This window comes from Syngnathus typhle, linkage group LG8 (assembly GCF_033458585.1).
Source record: "Syngnathus typhle isolate RoL2023-S1 ecotype Sweden linkage group LG8, RoL_Styp_1.0, whole genome shotgun sequence".
Taxonomy (NCBI): domain Eukaryota; kingdom Metazoa; phylum Chordata; class Actinopteri; order Syngnathiformes; family Syngnathidae; genus Syngnathus; species Syngnathus typhle.
In genome coordinates, this window is record NC_083745.1 from 3,909,214 (window position 1) to 3,926,379 (window position 17,166).

General features: G+C 43.4%; 2 protein-coding genes across 6 annotated transcripts; one reads left to right on the forward strand and one right to left on the reverse strand.

The window, feature by feature from the left end:
- Positions 1–870: 870 nt before the first annotated feature.
- Positions 871–12,048, reverse strand: sgms1a (sphingomyelin synthase 1a). 2 transcript variants are annotated; one of them, XM_061284635.1, is made up of 6 exons: positions 11,893–12,048; positions 4,249–5,035; positions 4,023–4,140; positions 3,753–3,906; positions 3,221–3,387; positions 871–3,127 (listed from the first exon to the last, which is right to left on the reverse strand). In XM_061284635.1, the coding sequence occupies exons 2-6, from the start codon at positions 4,848–4,850 to the stop codon at positions 2,951–2,953; spliced, it is 1,218 nt and encodes a 405-aa protein (XP_061140619.1). In that variant the 5' UTR covers positions 4,851–5,035; positions 11,893–12,048; the 3' UTR covers positions 871–2,950. The 2 variants fall into 2 exon arrangements, with proteins under 2 accessions (XP_061140619.1, XP_061140620.1); XM_061284636.1 differs by lacking the exon at positions 11,893–12,048 and adding an exon at positions 11,214–11,420.
- On the forward strand, positions 11,137–17,073 carry LOC133157945 (multiple inositol polyphosphate phosphatase 1-like). 4 transcript variants are annotated; one of them, XM_061284633.1, is made up of 7 exons: positions 11,168–11,296; positions 13,087–13,144; positions 13,606–14,387; positions 15,163–15,357; positions 15,427–15,524; positions 15,870–16,000; positions 16,090–17,073. In XM_061284633.1, the coding sequence occupies exons 3-7, from the start codon at positions 13,754–13,756 to the stop codon at positions 16,493–16,495; spliced, it is 1,464 nt and encodes a 487-aa protein (XP_061140617.1). In that variant the 5' UTR covers positions 11,168–11,296; positions 13,087–13,144; positions 13,606–13,753; the 3' UTR covers positions 16,496–17,073. The 4 variants fall into 4 exon arrangements, with proteins under 4 accessions (XP_061140616.1, XP_061140617.1, XP_061140618.1 ...); XM_061284632.1 differs by lacking the exon at positions 13,087–13,144 and having other exon boundaries at positions 11,137–11,296; XM_061284634.1 differs by lacking the exons at positions 11,168–11,296; positions 13,087–13,144 and adding an exon at positions 11,428–11,575.
- The last annotated feature ends 93 nt before the right edge of the window (positions 17,074–17,166 follow it).

Here is a 17,166-nt window from a genome sequence, read left to right on the forward strand (position 1 = left end):
CGTCCATTTATCAAGAGCTGAGGTCATGAGCGGATTTCGTTTTGGTGGAATCAAACAGCCACTTTGTATACAAGCAAACACTCGAGAGGGCACTGTGGGAATAATCCACAGAAGATGATGACGGAGGAGATTTTACAACCTTTTGAACATTTCGTTTGATGAAAGGTTACTTTATAGTATAAAGTAACCTTGTATAAAGTTTATACATAAGGCCAACTGAGGTTCTCGTGTCAAATCCGAGTTTCCTGTGTGATTTGCATGTTCTCCCCCTGTGCTTGCTTGGCTTCTCTTCCACATTCCAAGAACATACGTACATGAGGCCGGTGAAGACTCATTTGTCCATTGGTGGGAATTGCAAATGCTTATTTTGTGCCTCGTGATTGGCTTGCAAATAGTCAAGGTTGCGGGATCTAATTCATAAAATACAGAAGAAAAATGTAATTTACCATTGTCTACAGTGGATGCAGTCAATCTGTATTTAGGTGGATTCCCCAGCCACTTCTTTAGGAACACGAGCACATCTGAACCAAAAAAAGGAAAACAAAATGAGTCAAATCACAAGAGTAGCTAAAAATGTCACCAAATTGCAAAAGTTGTTTGCTCCTGTTGCTAAGCCACAGTCTCTGGCCCACGCCCAGTATAAAGATGACAAACATGAAAAAACAAAAAAGATGGGGGGGGGGGGGGCTTCAGATGCAACCCCAGCGCAACATCTCGTGTTCAATTCAAATAACAATTCAGAAAACAAAAAATAAGTTTACCTGAACTGATGCAACTCAACGTGGCCACCTGCTGGCTATTTCCAGAACTGCAATGACGTCTTTCTTTCAGCTTCAAAGCCAGAAAGAGTCTATTGAGAATGCAACGATATATAGTAAAACCTTTTTATTCAAGGGCGTCCCCATGTAGATTTATCGTATCTTACAAATATATGGCATATGCACAAAACGGGACAAACAGCGTGTACAGATGAACACAAGGATCATTAAAAACAAAATGACAGGAAGAAAAAAAAAAAAAAAGCTGGATTGGCAAACCGAAGAGACTAATGTCTTCTCCGCCTTTCATCAAACATTATTACAGTCCAATTTGGACAATTACTTCAGCCTAATCACTAAATGACTGCACATGAGGAACATGTTGTGCTCTTGTGGAGAACAAAGTGATGATAGGACAACGTCTGTAAAAACACTGCCAGGCTTTTTGAACTATGTGCAAAGTCTCCAAAAAAAAGTCCCTTTGAAAAGCTCGATAGAAGAAGGAGCAAAAAAAAAAACATTTGTAGTTTAGCTGTAACGTATCACAAGGCGTTGAAACTTGAAATTAAATAATTAGGTTTTTAGCCTTTGACTGTCAAGGGATCATTAAATCAGGACGTTTTTCACATTTGCTGTTCCATTCACATTGCCATCTCGATGTCCCTTTCGCGCTGCCTCACACGTGGATTGTTTTGTCAGTATCGTTTCGAGGACCAGAGTAAAAAAAATTTCCAAATTTAAATGGGAAGAGCAGGAGAGGGGAACTTCTGATTTAAAAAGAGAATAAATAAAATACGCCACACACAAAAATATCCGTAATTTTTGCCGCGTAGCAGATGACCCAACAATGGAGATTTTTGTTTTGTTTTCTAACAGTTCCTCTGAGGTAGGTTCCCCAGCTCTACACTGTGTATGAAGCACATTCAGAAGCATTTCAGTCACCGCTGCTGTTCCACTCTGTAAACTACTTTAACCTTCTGCGAACATTCTCAAGTGATGCTTAAAAGGGGCACACGCAAACTGATATTTAGGGTAAATTTCAGCATGGCGAACGAACACTCATTCATTGATTGTACTCAAAACAGAGACTCTCCACACTTTGCTTTTCCATCTGACAAGAGCAGTAAAATACACTTTCCGTATTAAGCAGTAAGCATGTGCCCCTCGTTAGCGCTGGTGTTGTTTGCTTCGAGACTTAACTCAATAAATGAAATGAGACAGACATTATAAAAACAATAATAACAGTCATATTTTCTGTCATCAAAGCGTGAATGAAAATAAACACAAAGGCGGAACATAACAGGAATTTGGGGAAGCCCAATCTACGTAGCAGGAAGGCTGGCATTTGATATCTTTTGTTTTGTTGGTGTGGGGGGGGGGCGGGGTTACATTCATGGGAACGAAATGGGACCCCTTGCGACTCGAATGTAGCCCAAGGTAGGCAAGACACGCGGTACTTGAAGTTGTTACACAATCAAGCAAGTAAAGGCACTGTGTTATTTTGTTATAGATCCATAGGATATTTTGAAAAAAGTAAAAAAATTTAAGAAAACAAAAACAAGAATTTTTTTGGTGGATTTCTTTTCGAAAAATAAAATGCTTAGAAAAAATAGTTATTTGCACCTTTGACTCGTTTATATTACAAACACGGAAATTACTTTGGAAAAAAAAACAAACGCAGGTGACATTAATTTAAATATAGTCGCTGTCCAACAAAAAAATATACGCAAATTTCTTAATTTAAAACAAAATATTACTTTGTGATTTTTTTTTAAAAAAAATGAAAAGAAAAAGATGGACTTTTTTTAATTGGACAGCTATAATTGGGAATGAGAAAAAGCCTGAAGACATTTAATATGGTTTTGTGCAGAGTCCAAGAGGGGGCGAGCGACTCTTTAGATACGTTAATATTACAGAGATTATTTTTTTAAAAGGCTATCAATTCTAACGTGACACACAAAAAGAATGAAATATTGGAAGAAAGAAAAAGAAACGAGATACTACCTGCAGAGAACGACAACAGAAATAAAAATAAAGGAGGGGACAGGAGAACTAACAGAGGGATCACCTGCTTTTAGGGGGAGGAGGGGAAGGACTGCGCTACACAAAGCAGTACGTTCCTCCTTTCAAAAAAAACAAAACCAGCACTTTTGGAATTCACAGTCCTGCCTGTCGTGACGTCGCGGCGAGCGTCACTGGACGTCCAGCCGGGTGTACATGACGCCGCGGTTCCACTGCACGGTCCGTACCCACGGCGGCAGCTGGTAGGAGCGGGGGACGATGCCGCTGACGTTCTCCTCCAAGTACTGGAAGGGCCGGTACCACCACACCCGCGAGAAAAAGTTACTCTGCGACGTCTCTTTCAGCGACTGGCAACCACAAAACAGAGGACGGGTAAGATTTTTCTTCTTCTTTTTTCTCTTTTAAACATAAAAACGGTCAGGACAGAAATCCCGGCCCACCTGCTGGTTCGCCATGGTGTGGTACCACCAGAAGAGGCGTGTCGTGATAAAGTAGGCCACCACCACATCCACAGTGTAGTGGTCATGCGCCAGAAGAATGCAGAAGACTCCCACGGCGCTCAAGGTCCAGCAGAACCAGTGGTACCACCAGAACCGTCTGGGGGAATCTGCCCAACAAACATAGTGGTTAAAAAAAACTCCAGTTGTTATCTCCGCCACCAGAGGTCACTGTTGCATCAGTGAGGCAATCTCACTCAACCGGCCAGCGTGATAACTAAAATATCAGATGATAAAAACTTGCGCAAGTTGACTCCAAGCAAGTCTAAAGCAGCCAACGTGGTGAGCAACAGAAAGTAGTGTTACGCAATTATTATTTTTTTCTTTACATGAAGCTAACGTGGCACGTTAGCGGTTAGTCAAATATGTGCAGTCAGTTTCCTGTTTGACTCCATTTCATGACACATTTAGAGAAGTGTGACTTTCGGTCACGCACTTCATAACGAACATTTCTAGCTGGAGCATCTCCACTTACACTCCTTGATGAAGAGGTATGTTAGCGTTAGCATGACCGTGTGACCGCTGTACAGGTAATCTCCGCACATGGTGTGGGAGCCCGTGATGGAGAGGCCTCCGCCGGCAATCATCTTCATCACTCTCCTCATCTGTGCTTCCCAGTCTCCCATAAGCTGAAAGAGGCACAGTTAATCATCACAACCGATGTTTACGTTGATGATTTTGCAGACAGACTCACGGGCTTTGTTCCTCCCTTGAGGCAAATCAAGGATTGTTGTGTGTATCGTACCTTGGGCGAGCATTTGAAGTGCATCCCGGGGACAGGCAGAGTGGTGATGTACATGGTGATGCACCGATACAAATACAGTGTACCCACGATGAAAAAGAAGCGCCTGCCTATGATTGACCTGGGGAAACCAAAAAGTTATAAATATCATCTTTGCTCTGTTTAAGGATACGACAATTAACTGGTCGTTAGCTCGGTCCCCCCATCCCCAAAAGAGTCCAACTCCTACCTGTGCTTGAGGACAGCCCACTGGACGAGCCACAGCGCCACCAGCAGCATGCCGTTAATCTCGCAGATGGAGAAGGCCCATTCGACCCTGTTGAAGAGGTCGAAAAACTTGTCGGGCAGCGGCGGGGTGTGCTCTTTGGGCGGCACCCTCTCGTGGACCACCGAGATGACGATGGTGGTGGTGACGAAGCACACCACGGCGTAAACGAACGCCACGCCCGTCTTGCTCCACTCGGGCGGGAAGGACGTGCGCGAGGCCTCCATCGGCGGGATGGGGATGTGCACCATCTTCGCCGTCCGCAAGGCGCCGTTCCTCTGCGCTTCCGCCGTCCCGTTGGGCAGTCCGCCGGCGTGGCCGTTGGCGTGGCCGTTCCGGTGCGCTTCCATGTGGGTCTCGAAGCGCAGTGTCTCCAGGCGCTCCAGCAGACGCTGCCCGCCGTCCGACGACACCAGCAGGAGCGGCAGCGCGCGGAAGTCGGAATGCGTGAGCCGCAGGAGGGCGGCGCCGTCCGGCCGGCCGAGCGCGTCGATGTACTCCGGCATGCCTTCTTTGCTCAGCCAGTCTGCCACATCCTCGGCGGACCACGCCGCTACCTTGGTCATCTCGGCACGTGCTGGGACGGCAGGCGAAGGGACGGGAGAGGTTCGGCGCTCTTAAAGGGCAGTTTTAAGTCCACACCAGATCCGGTGCATGGTGTTTAAGGAGCATCGAATGTCGGGGGCACCCGGAGGGACCCCTCGTTGTCACGATCAACGGGAAGTCCTGGTTGCTTTTGCTGTCGCACCACCTGTCGAAGCAGATAAATGCTTTTATTTTGAATCTCTTCCTTTGATAACAAGACCACTTTTAATGTGCAACTTTGTTCACGAAAGGTGACTTGACCACAAATGGACAATCCTCGCAAAAAATAGCATACTTCAAAATTGTGTGTAACTCAGTGAACTCGACATAACCCGAGTTCTGCTATTTGACCTTTCTTTTTATTATTCATGTGTGACTGATCATAAAACTTCGGGGATTTTTTTTTTTTTTTTTTTTTTGCATCGCCACACAGTCATGTGGCTTGAACGATGAAGGAAAAAAACACATTCGAACAGCAAAGGCCATATTGTATTAAAAGTGGTAAACTGAGATTACCCACAGGCCTAAAAAAAATATTCATCTTTTCACTCCCATTGTAAATGATAAGATGATAAAATCTAACCTTGACATCTACCATTTGCATTATCATCGTATGGGGCGTTTTGTTTACAGAGCGCATTAACCGTGACAGACACGTGGTGGTTCGGCTAGAGGTCGAGGAGTTGGAGGTCGCTCAGACAGGAGGGAAATGAGAGGATGGGGAGGAGGAACCCATAAATCAAAGAGAAGGTCCACGCCCCTGGAAAGTCTCCGTTAGCTCATTTCACAGCCCAACAAAACCTCACTGGACAAGCAAAAGCTGGAAAGGGCCACCTGTCATCGCACTCATTCCGACCGAGATATGGAAAACAACTAAGGAGCGTGTGACTCGGACGTGTGGTTAACCCAAGGGAGGCGGGTCTAAAAAAAAAACTTCAGAATCATCCTGGCCGTGTGACAAGCCAGCTGCAACACTTTGCAGCGATAAACACAAAGAACACTTAGACCGATCCGAGATTAGCTGTCAATGACTCAGCGGTGTGCCGAGGACCTTTGGTCCGTGAATCGGCTTACGGCCGGAGAGCTGAGGAAATAAGCTCACCTCGACTGTACTGGAGACAGAAAATATACGATAATCCCAAAAGGAGGAGGGAGGGGTGGGGGTCACGAATTCTGGAACATGTTTGTGCGGACACATCAATCATCGGTGTGAAAGTAGAAGCCATTTTGTGTTGGTTGAAGAATCAAAAGGGAGAACACAAAGGTGAATAGTGTTTTTTTTTTTTTGTAATTTGTATTTTTTCGAGCCACATGACAGGTCATGGCGGTTTAAAACGCAACAGCAAAACCAAGGTGAACTTTGTTTGAGTCATATCGTAGCTCTCACGGAGCAGCACATTGTTATCGGCGACTGAAGATGATAAAAAGGAAAACGTGGCGCAAAAAGCAGATTTGACAAGGTTTACCTGCTCCTTATTTCATAATCCTACATTTCTTTAGAATGCATTTGCAGCCGTGATGTTTTTTTTTTGCCTGATTGACAGCAGCACAATAGTAGTTGAATTTGTCATCGTGACGATCTCAACAGTAGTTGTACTTTCACTTTTCCTTTAAGAGTTTAACTGAAAATCTCCTTTTCTGTTGCCAAAAGGTAAAAAAATATATATTCAAATTTCAAAGTATTGACTGATTTATTAGTCTAGATGAGGTGGTGTCAATTTTTCAAAAACAATGTCAAGAATGCAGCAAACACCAACTCGCCAGACATCTGCGAGTCAACCAAAAATGAAATCACCACTCCCTCGGCATGTGTTACATTTTTTTCTCCACAAAATTCAGTGGGGGCCGAGTTGAACGAGAGGCTGGCTGTGGGGGGGGGGGGGGGGGGGGGGGGGCACGTGACGCGACCAGAAACGATCCCACCCAGGGGGGACAATACGTCAAGCTGACACAAACATAAACACGCCTTCTGCAGCTCATCTTTATGAAGCTCCGAGTGGAAGCAAATGAGTCATTTTGCTTTGAAAAGATCTTGGCAGGGGAGAAGAGAATCGAGATTGCCTTTTGTGTCATGCAACTGAAATACGGCCGAGTATGAAGGCGCATTGAGCATCTTCGCTCCTCACAAATATTGTACCGAGGACACGCCGGCGAATTATGTATTTCCATGTTGGCGAGTCGAAATTGTTTTATGACGGAAGGCAACGTTTTTTTTTTTTTTTTTTTTTTAGGCGTAACGTTTTCATTTCCTGTGCGAGACCTGACCTGAAAACTGAACAAAACGTTCCAGTGCAGATCATGTCTGACATGACATTGTTTTGAAAACAACTTCTTCCATCTTCTCTGTTCTCGACTTGTCAACCCTTTCATTTTTGCTTCTATTTTTTCCCTAGCCCTTTCTTTCTGTGTCCTCCTCCTAGTTTGAGCCTGTGCCGCCAACTCCTGGAGCTCCTCCAACTCCCAATTTGGGGCTCAACAGTTGCTTCCTGGAATATGTCTGATTTGTTTTTCTTCCTGTCTTCAATGAAGAAACAAACAAAAGACTTGCATGTTGTGATCTGGTAGCCAGTCAAATAAAAACCCAAAACTGATTTTGACAGTGATGCTTTGGTGGCTAAAAGGTATCCAAATGTTAGCAGAACAAGATGTTTCTCAAATGTTCCTATATCAAATAAAAATCTTACAAATTACTTTTCTTTCCCTAAAAAAAAAAAAGAACTGAAATCTTTGTTTGGAGAAGTAATGACCGCAATCACTGTAAAAACCTCTTGTGAAAAAAAAAAAAAAAAAGTATTTACCCACATTTCTGGGAGTGTTTTGTTCGACATTGTCCAACGGGTGTGGAGCTTTGATTGGGGACATTCTTTTTCCTGCCAAAGAATGGTATCCCATTACAGGATATTTACCTTGTGGAATAAAAGCTAACTAAATACTCCCACCTGTATCCCTTTACACATGAAACACACACTCAACTAGCTCAATATCACACAAGTACACTTGGTCAAATAGAAATATATATATATGTGGAGATTTCACTTTGGATCTGTTAGGGAATTAAAAAACTAAATTAAAAAACAATCCAACGATAGGTGACAAAAGTCCAACCAAATTCCTGCTGTTTACCGAATAAACCACTGCGGAACTTTGTAACCCGATGTGCTAGCTCTGCAAATGATGCCTTAAATGAAAGATAAAGTGCTGTAGATTCAATCGGCACAAAGAAAAAAAGGGTGTGACAGAAATGTGAGTAGATACAGCAGATAATGTGATGTTCCTGACAACCCCACACCCACATGGTGTTAAAAAGGGGACAAGGTGCTCTCCAGCATGCTATATTTATCCACACAGGCCTTTTCTATTGATCCGTGTGGGCAAACGACTTCTCAAACCCAAGAAAATTGGCAATCATCGCCGCCTGATTAACGGTTACGGAAATCCCATTTGAAAACAACACGGCACATGTTGCCTCATGATGGACAGATCAATGTTCAGGTATGATTTTTGAGATGTTGGACGCAACACGTCAAGCATCATTTGTTAATAAAAGCAGCAAGCAAAGCACCACCTGCCACTCTGGAACAACTTCTGCGATTGGCTAGCAAGTAACCATATCGACCAGTGAGCCAGAAATTCTGGATTCATTGCAGATCATGCGCACGATGACTAGCGGCTAAAACCAGAAGGCCAATCAACCGTGACAAAGAAGCAAATACACGTCATCTTCTAGAGCTTAGCAACAACTTGAAGCGAAGTGGCCATAAAACTGGAACCATTGCTAACCGCTCATAAGAAAGGCTCCTGTGGTTTTAGAAGCTCCTAATTAGGATGTCAGGCCTGTTTGGCCTCGGGGAAGGGGAGCGACACAAGTTGCAGATTGTCTCGTTGCGCCCGGCACACTGTGGGACTTGTTGTCAACAGGAAGCCATTAAGCGTGCTTTTAGCCCATCTTTGTATTTCATCGCCAATGTCTGCGCGGTGGCTTTAAAGTGAGCAATTAGACTTATTATCAACGCTGATGAATTATTCATAGTGACGAAGGGGGGGGGGGGATAGAATGTTGATCGCATCTCGTACGATGAACCCTTTCATGACTGAAATCGAATCGCCATCGTGGAGTTGGACGATTTTGAGTTTATGCGGATGAATTATCACTTTCAAGCCATATGGAACATTTTCACAAACTTGCCGTTGGGTCGGCGATGCGTTACGTCGTTTTTCCGACATGGCAACACGAGATTCGCTTCCTTGGAGGAACCAGGCGTGTACTTTTGTCAAACTCTGTCTTTAAAAATAGCCCATGAAATGAAACTTAATGACATTTTATAGATGTGGCCAGCAAATGGCCCGATTGTGATTTTACAAAGTGCCGATGGTTTTGTGAGTGTGTGGAAAAAGTAGAAACTGGCATCGAGTTGTTTTTGGCCCAGTGCGTGACAGATCGGCACACTCAGTGATGTTACGCAATTGTAGGTGGGGAGGAAGAGGGAAAAGTAAAAACAGCATACCAATGTGATTTTCATCAACTCACATTTTGGAATGTGTTCAAATTTCAAAAGTAGGACGATGGCCAACAGTCACCGGAGACAAACTGATCCAATTTGAGATATGCTGGAATGCAGAGGTGGTAGAGGTGACAATATAGACTATAAACATACGACTTCAAGTCGCAACAGGATAGAAAGTCGTGTTGCTTGTTATTCTTTTCAACAAGTCCACTCAGCAGGCCATTTGTTATTCCTCTGCACACCCAAAAAAAATGCTGACCTTGTTGCAGCCTTTTTCCTCAAGTACACAAAATTAGGTTCAAGGCAGCTTTACTAACCTAGAATTCCAAAATGCAATTGGAGGCCACAGGAAACTGGGACGTCATGTGAGCGAGAGGAAAACTCCATGCGTTTCTAAATATGGCACAAATTACTAAGCCAGTTTGTGTTGTGGTTCTTTGGGGGGTGGGAAACAAAATGATCAATCTCTAAATAGTTCAATTTTGGGTGACTAGACTATTTTTGTTAACTGCCCGCGGTTTGGGTCTTCCGGTAACAACGTTCCAGAGGAGAGAATATTCTTTCGAGTCGAGGCTGGAATGTTTGCACAATTCTTTTCAATTGGGCAATCAAACAATCACTGCCTGAGGGGCAAAAAATTATAAAAATGTGTCATGGTTGAACTAGTCTCCTACGGGCATGCTTCCGGCATGAAAATTTGTGAACAGCAAAATTGTCAGCTTCTACTAATTGCAACATGCCTTTTACTCTCAAACAACTTTTTTTTTTTTTTTTTTAATCTGCATTTGCACACAATTTTTTTGTGAGCGTTTGTACAGTTGATGCCAACTTTGCCGCCGTTTGTTTTGCGTTTCAAGCCGTGAGTCAGATGATAAACAATAACACGCAAACGGAAGAGGAAACCTTAAGTACCAGAAAATTTTCTTCCATGCCAACGATTGTTGAGTGCTGATGACTGTTTGTCAAATGATGGAAATGAAGATTTGCCATTTCCCCACTGCTGAGTCATCATCAGACACCCCGACAGAAAAGTCATTGTTTCCACCAGAGTGGGGGGGGGGGGGAGGAAACGGTCGTGCCTTCCCTGCTTGCGGACAGCCGGGTAGTCATTGCTTTGGCGGTGACACATCCTGGCAACAATAAATCCCTTTGACTCAACATCTACATTGGCCCGCGGACTTAAACAACTGCAGGGCACTGTTGGTGTGCAGCCTGAGAAAAGTTACTTTGTGACCACATATGCAAACAAAAATACAGAAAAAAAGCACGATATTGTCAGCCAGGAACTGTCAGATGCTCAAGGCATTGTGAGCAAAGCTGCTACAAGTCTCATGCATGAAGCTCAGGATCTCTTTGTCGATGTTCTCGCTGATCATATGCACATATCGACTGAGACGCGAGTCCTGAAACTTTTACGACAAACATCAGGTGGATTACGATCTATTCAAGAGATACTTTTTCAAATCTATACAATATTTTTCAATGATTCTCTCACATGGTGTAAACTGATCGCTTCTCGCAACCTAGCCAGGTTTTTTTTTTTGTTCTATGTGTCAACATTTTTCAAAAAGACCTTTGAATTATTTGAGAAGTCAGCTAGAAAATCGGTGCATTTTCACTTCTTCTACAGAGTCACAACTTTTAATCAGAGCAAAATGACATATCGCTGGAAATGTCTTGTAGATCAATTCAATTTGGAATTTCTCCACACATGTTCGTCATCACGTTCGACTAATATCAAGTGGCCCCGTCGTGTTCCACCAAAACCAGACAAACGAGTCTCTGCCACTGTGTAAAACGGACTTGATGTTATTATAACAACTTGAAGTTAATATTTACCAAAAGGCGAGCCTCGGTGCGGATGTTTCGCTGTCCTCGTGAAACGTTAGCTGACACACCTGTGACATACTTTGGTGCTCACGGTAAGTTCATATAAACATACTAAAAAAGAATGTACGTTCATGTTTGGAGGCCGACGGTGAGGATGTGTTGTGGGGGCTTAAGAGCTAAGGAGGCTGGAAAAGCTAAAATAGACGAGTGGAGGGGGAGGCTTGGCTGGTTTAGCTAGCTCGCTGGGTTAGCCAACATCACACAAGACGCTCGGCTCGGAACCGTTAGCTGGTGCGATCCCGCTCCAGACTACGTTCGTAAAAGTGGAAAACACTACGCAGCGACGGTTTTCCACGCTCCAACAGCAAAAGGTGATAGGGCACATCGGTCACTCGAATTCGGCGTCATCGTCAGTGCACGGTGCTAAGTGACAATATAAATGTTAGGTTATAACACAAGGCCAGAGAGCAGCATAAATTAGTCGTAATTACATAGAGCAAACGTGTGTATGACATATTAACGACAGCGGGGCGGAATTTCTAAACTCATGCGGGGGACAGTTACACCGGAGCTACGGTGGGTCGTTGGTTGACTGCCGGACGAAATCATCACACATGGGTGAGGCGATTTCGCCCAAACTGCCTACGACGTTTGAAAACATCATTCGTAACAATCGTGACATTATTACCTTGCCTTTGATTCTTTGAAACGGTCCTTTTCAAAGTGGTGACGACAACTGGATGTCGTGTACTCGAGTCACCCTGTTAAATCCGACTGGCGTACTATTCCTGAGTAGGCGCTCATCAACAGTACTTAGAAGTAGGGAGTCCTTCGGTGTCGTCACGCCTGTTGCATTTGGGTGCTCTCGGAAAATGTGGTATTTTTTTTTTTAACTCATCCATCCGCCAAGGAATAACACTGTATTCCCTTGCTATTTCGAGGTGACAAAACACCCTCGACTTCTCAAATAGTAATTTCAGTATATCCTAGTGTTTGTTTCAATAAAATAAAAGAAATTGCAACGCGCTAACGCATTGGGTAAATGAGTCTTCAAATGTCGGATCCTATAAGACGTAAGTGAACACAGCAACTGTGCGAACCAAGCAGAGAATGCAGAGCGAGAGTTGGATCTGTTTTGAGGATTCTTGCAGCCATCTGTTGGCCAAAAATGTAGCTTACACTAGACTCTAAAAAAATGAAGCCATTTGGCTTGAAGAAAACAACAAAAATAGACATCGTTTATCAGAGGTTATTGATTTATGGAGATCCTTAATGTAATAGAGACCTGCGTCAATGACTATTCGAAACAATTCAAATTTACCTTCACTCCGTGTAATTGAAAAAAGAAATGCAAGTTTCGACTTTTCATGTGATTGTAGAATATAAAAAAAAAATGTAAAATATAAAATGCATCATTTGCAAAACTGATCATTTTACAGAGGAGAAAAAGCAGCATACGGGGTTTTTCTGAACAAAATGTAAATATTGGACGAGATCTCGCGAGATTAGGATTCCCCGTCCTTCCACAGCACCACGCTATTTATTCTATTTTCTTTTGGCTGCCTTTTGGAGCTTGCCATTCGCCTGATTTATGAGACTCACACCGGGGTGTATATAGCAGATGTCCTAAAGTGACCTGTCAACAATTTGGAACTTGCCAGGCCAATTTGTTTCGACCTGCAACATTTACAACATGGATGCGGCGGCACGAGTGCTCCACGCGTGGCTTACACAATATAGCTCGCGAGTCAAGATGGGCTCGCTATTTTAATTATTTGCGTTAACGCTGACTTAATGTTTAATTTAATAGATAAGTATTTACATTTTGTTCAACCATCCAGTAAGAGGAAAGAAGTGTATCTCCTGTTACATTTTCTTATAGGCTGCTCGTGCTCAACAACTACCCGATTCTTGCTGCACGGGGAATTGGAACCAGTCAGGTCAGTCCTATCTCGACTCAAACCTTGACAAAAAACACGTTTTACATTCTGAACTGCATATTTATGCCACCCAAAAATGTGTTGCGATATGGCACCCGCATCAACTTTAGACTAGTGCAGCGATTGTCGACGGCTGGTTCGCGGCCCTCTAGTGGTCCGCAGTGGTTTTGCAGTTGTTTGCCCATCCAAATGTAGTTTAGATTCCCAAAATAGATGCAGAATGGTGCAAAATGAAATATTATTCTGCCAAAGCAGTTGCTTCTTGATATTAATAGTGGACCCTTGGAAAACAACAGTTGTAAAACCCCTTGACTAGAAGTTACCATCCGGATTTGAAATGTAAACAAGGCCATGTGGTATTATATTTACTTCCAGTTGAATGGCATTGTTGTCCTTAAACTGATCTTGGTGACTAAGTTTTAAAACAATCTTGATGACTTGGAATACTATTTGTGTTCCAGATCCAATATTGGGCCCAGAAGCACGTAACACAACCAGTTAATGGAAATCCAGATCAAGTCTGTCACGTGGATGTGACAGCTATTGAGCAATCCAAAGTCCATGTCATAGCTTTGCACGAGTCTTCAACGCAACGTGTTATTTTTTATTATGTCTTTTAAACAAACTCTTGGACAGGACAGGACTCTTTTTGGACGAGGCCGAATCATGCAGATCAGCCTTTGGAGTATCCTCATTGTTTACTCGCTTGGTCTTCTTGGCTATTACAGCTGTTTGTTCAACAAATCCCGTCCAAGTATACCAAAGATTGCCAAATACTTTGGCACAAAAGGACGCTATGAAGAAGTGAACCCCTATCTTTTGGACGATATCCTGGCTGTCAACACATCCATCCTGCAGCCTCCCTTTCCAAAATGCCGTCCCGTTCATCTGACCGCTATTATAAGACACGGCACGAGAAACCCGACAAGCCCAATCTTCAAGGAAATGCAAAGGTTTTACAAGGCGGTCAAAAGTGCCGCGCCCGCCAAAGAGAGCTGGGCGTGTGATATCCAGACCCGATGGAAGATGTGGTATCCCGAGAACACGGACGGTCGGTTAACCCAGAAAGGCGTGGATGATCACAAACATCTGGCAGTCAGGCTGTCCAAGCTGTTCCCCACAGTGCTCTCGGAGGAGAACCTTCGCGGGGGATTTGTGAAGTTCATAAGCAGTTCTAAGCACAGGTGCATCAACAGCACTTTGGCCTTCATGGCCGGACTGACAGAGCTGTGGGATATTCCAGGTACTCAACTCTCATGAAGAACAAGTAATACATAAATGTTTTGTTTTTTTATCTTAAACTATACAAAAGTTATTTTACATCAATATTTAGCAGTCACATGGTCCACATGCTTGTGTTAGGTAAATAGGAGGAGCACGATTGAGATATCTCCCCTGCCGGTATGCTGCAATTGTAATCTCGTGGTCGCAGAATGCCGTACGTGACATTTTGTCGTGTTTTTACACCATTTTTTTTTTATGGAAATGTACAAATTAGGAAAGCTGTCAAGTCGCGTTATTCATTTTTCAATTACTTGTGTATGCGCTAGAAGGGTTTGTCATTTAAATATTTACTCCACTGTATTAGCATGGGTGCTGCTATATTTATGAGTCCACATGGCTTCCTGAGTTGTGCGTGAATTCAGGTTATATTATCGTAGATCTGTTGCATATGCATGGGCAAAAATGTAGTTCAAAGAAACAAGATCGTGAGACACAATATTTATAACCTTTGCTTTCTCTTTGGATATAACAGAAATCGATTATTCTAAGCAAGCATAAATAAGCTTAAGTAAATGTTGAGATGTAACGACAGAAGGAAAAGAAACTTGTCACATTTTCTACTGTGTAATAAAAGCTAAGCGGAACATTGCTTAGTAATAAATGACAAGTCCCAAAAAATCAAAACAGCCACGGTTAGCCTTTTGATTCGAACTATTGCGCAACTTTTTTTCTCCCCCTAAAGAAACGTTGCTCATGCTTACGGCTAACTGCTCGCTTCCCTGTAATCATCCCAGATCAGACGTTTGACTACGAGGTGAACGACGCACTCATGAAGTACTTCAATCTCTGCCCCAAGTTTCTGAACGAGGTTGTCAACAACCCTTTAGCCCTATCGGAGGTGGACGAGTTCAAAAAGGGGCCGGAGATGAGGAGGGTCCGGGAGAAGATAGCGAAGCAACTCAGAGTCCCCGCCAAGAACATCACAGCCGGTCAGTGGTTTGATTTCAGGTTAAAGATGTTGTGAGTTTTCATGGCGGGCTCATCTCATCTCTTCACAGACATGGCCGACGCCGCAATGAACCTTTGTGCTTATGAGTTGGCCATCAAGAGCATCAACTCTCCCTGGTGTCAGAGCTTGGATGAGGATGACGCAATGGTATGGCGCTATAATATTCCGTTGCTGCACCATATTGGAGATGGGATGACGGTGGACTCCTACTTTTGGAAGTTGAGCACCATTTTTCTGTAGGAACTAATGTAAATGAAGTAAGGTTTTACATTGCTAGCAGTGCAGTTAGCTAGCTAGATAAAATAGCTTTCAATTTTCAGCAGGGGCAAGGCGGACTGAGGGTCTCATCAGCTTGAGCTCCAGTGAAATTATTGGCCCACTCAAACGACAATTTCATCACAAAAGATGTTTTTGCGGTGAAGCTTAAGTTCAAGCTCGGGTAGCTTCGTAGACTTAACGTAAATGACTTGACATAATGTTTTGCCTCAACAGATTGTGGAGTATGCGAATGACTTGAGGCAATTCTGGAAGAGAGGCTACGGTCATGAAATTAACAGAAAGTCCAGCTGTATTCTTTTCCACGATGTCTTCAGTCGTCTGGACAAAGCAGTCAGCGAAATGAAGTAAGTCAAATCTCAGTCGACAGACACGGGTACCTTTCAAAGTGGTGCCTTGACTTGGAAATTTAAATGTACGATTCAAAACAATTTAGGTCCGGCCAGCAGGTGACCGAAGTCGTGACCATCCAAATAGGCCACGGGGAGACACTTCTTCCACTGTACACCCTCCTGGGCTTTTTCAAGAACGATGAACCCCTGCTGGCGTCAAACTACGACTCACAGCGCCAACGCTCTTTCCGGACTGGCCTCGTGCTACCGTACGCGGCTAACCTGGTGCTAGCGCTGTACGACTGCGGAGGAGGAGACTTTAGATTGCAGCCGCTAATCAATGAGCATCCGGCGAGGTTCCCTGGTTTGAGTGAGAATCAGCAGGCGTCCATGCCGCTCTATAAAGACGTCAAAGAACACTACAAGGAACTGATCCAAGGCTGCGACTTTGAGACGGAGTGTGAACTTTTTGGTAGACCGAATCGATATTTAATTAAGGAGGGCTTGTAGTTGCTACAAACGCCTAAAAAATACAAGCTTGCAACACGTGTAAATTAAACAAGACACGGACCAAAATGTTTCAATTTTAATGTATAAAGTGTCAACAGCTTTTTTTTTTTTTTTACTTAGTGTAGTTACAAAAGGATCAAATAAATGAATAAGAATGAACTGTAATAAGAATCACATACCTCAACCAATACAACTGTGCCTTGAGATTAATTTAATTTGTTACATAGAAAATATTCTGATGTACTGTAGTTTGTACTAATGCTGCAAACCAATTCATGGTGCTGTTCCTTTTGATGTGCCTGCCTTTGCCACTAGGAGGCAGTAAGTACTCTTCACCACGGTGATTACATTATGTCAAAGAACTCTTTATTTGAACCAAGGAATATACCACAAGCTTCATGTTCCTAAATTGAAAGCCACCCTTCTGTAAAATATGACACTTTGCTCGAATGAGGCGTATACATTTGTCTGAGGCGTCAATAATGAAATAGTTCACTCTTTAATTGCTTAAAACTGCTGGTATCTATATATTTCTGTCATGGCAAAATGAAAAGATCATCACGGTCACTTTCACTGTTTGGGATGTGTAAAGGAATTTCTGCAATGACAGTTCATGACGTCATCGTGTGAAAACTCAAGTGTCTTGAGGGGATGACAACACCGACTTGTCG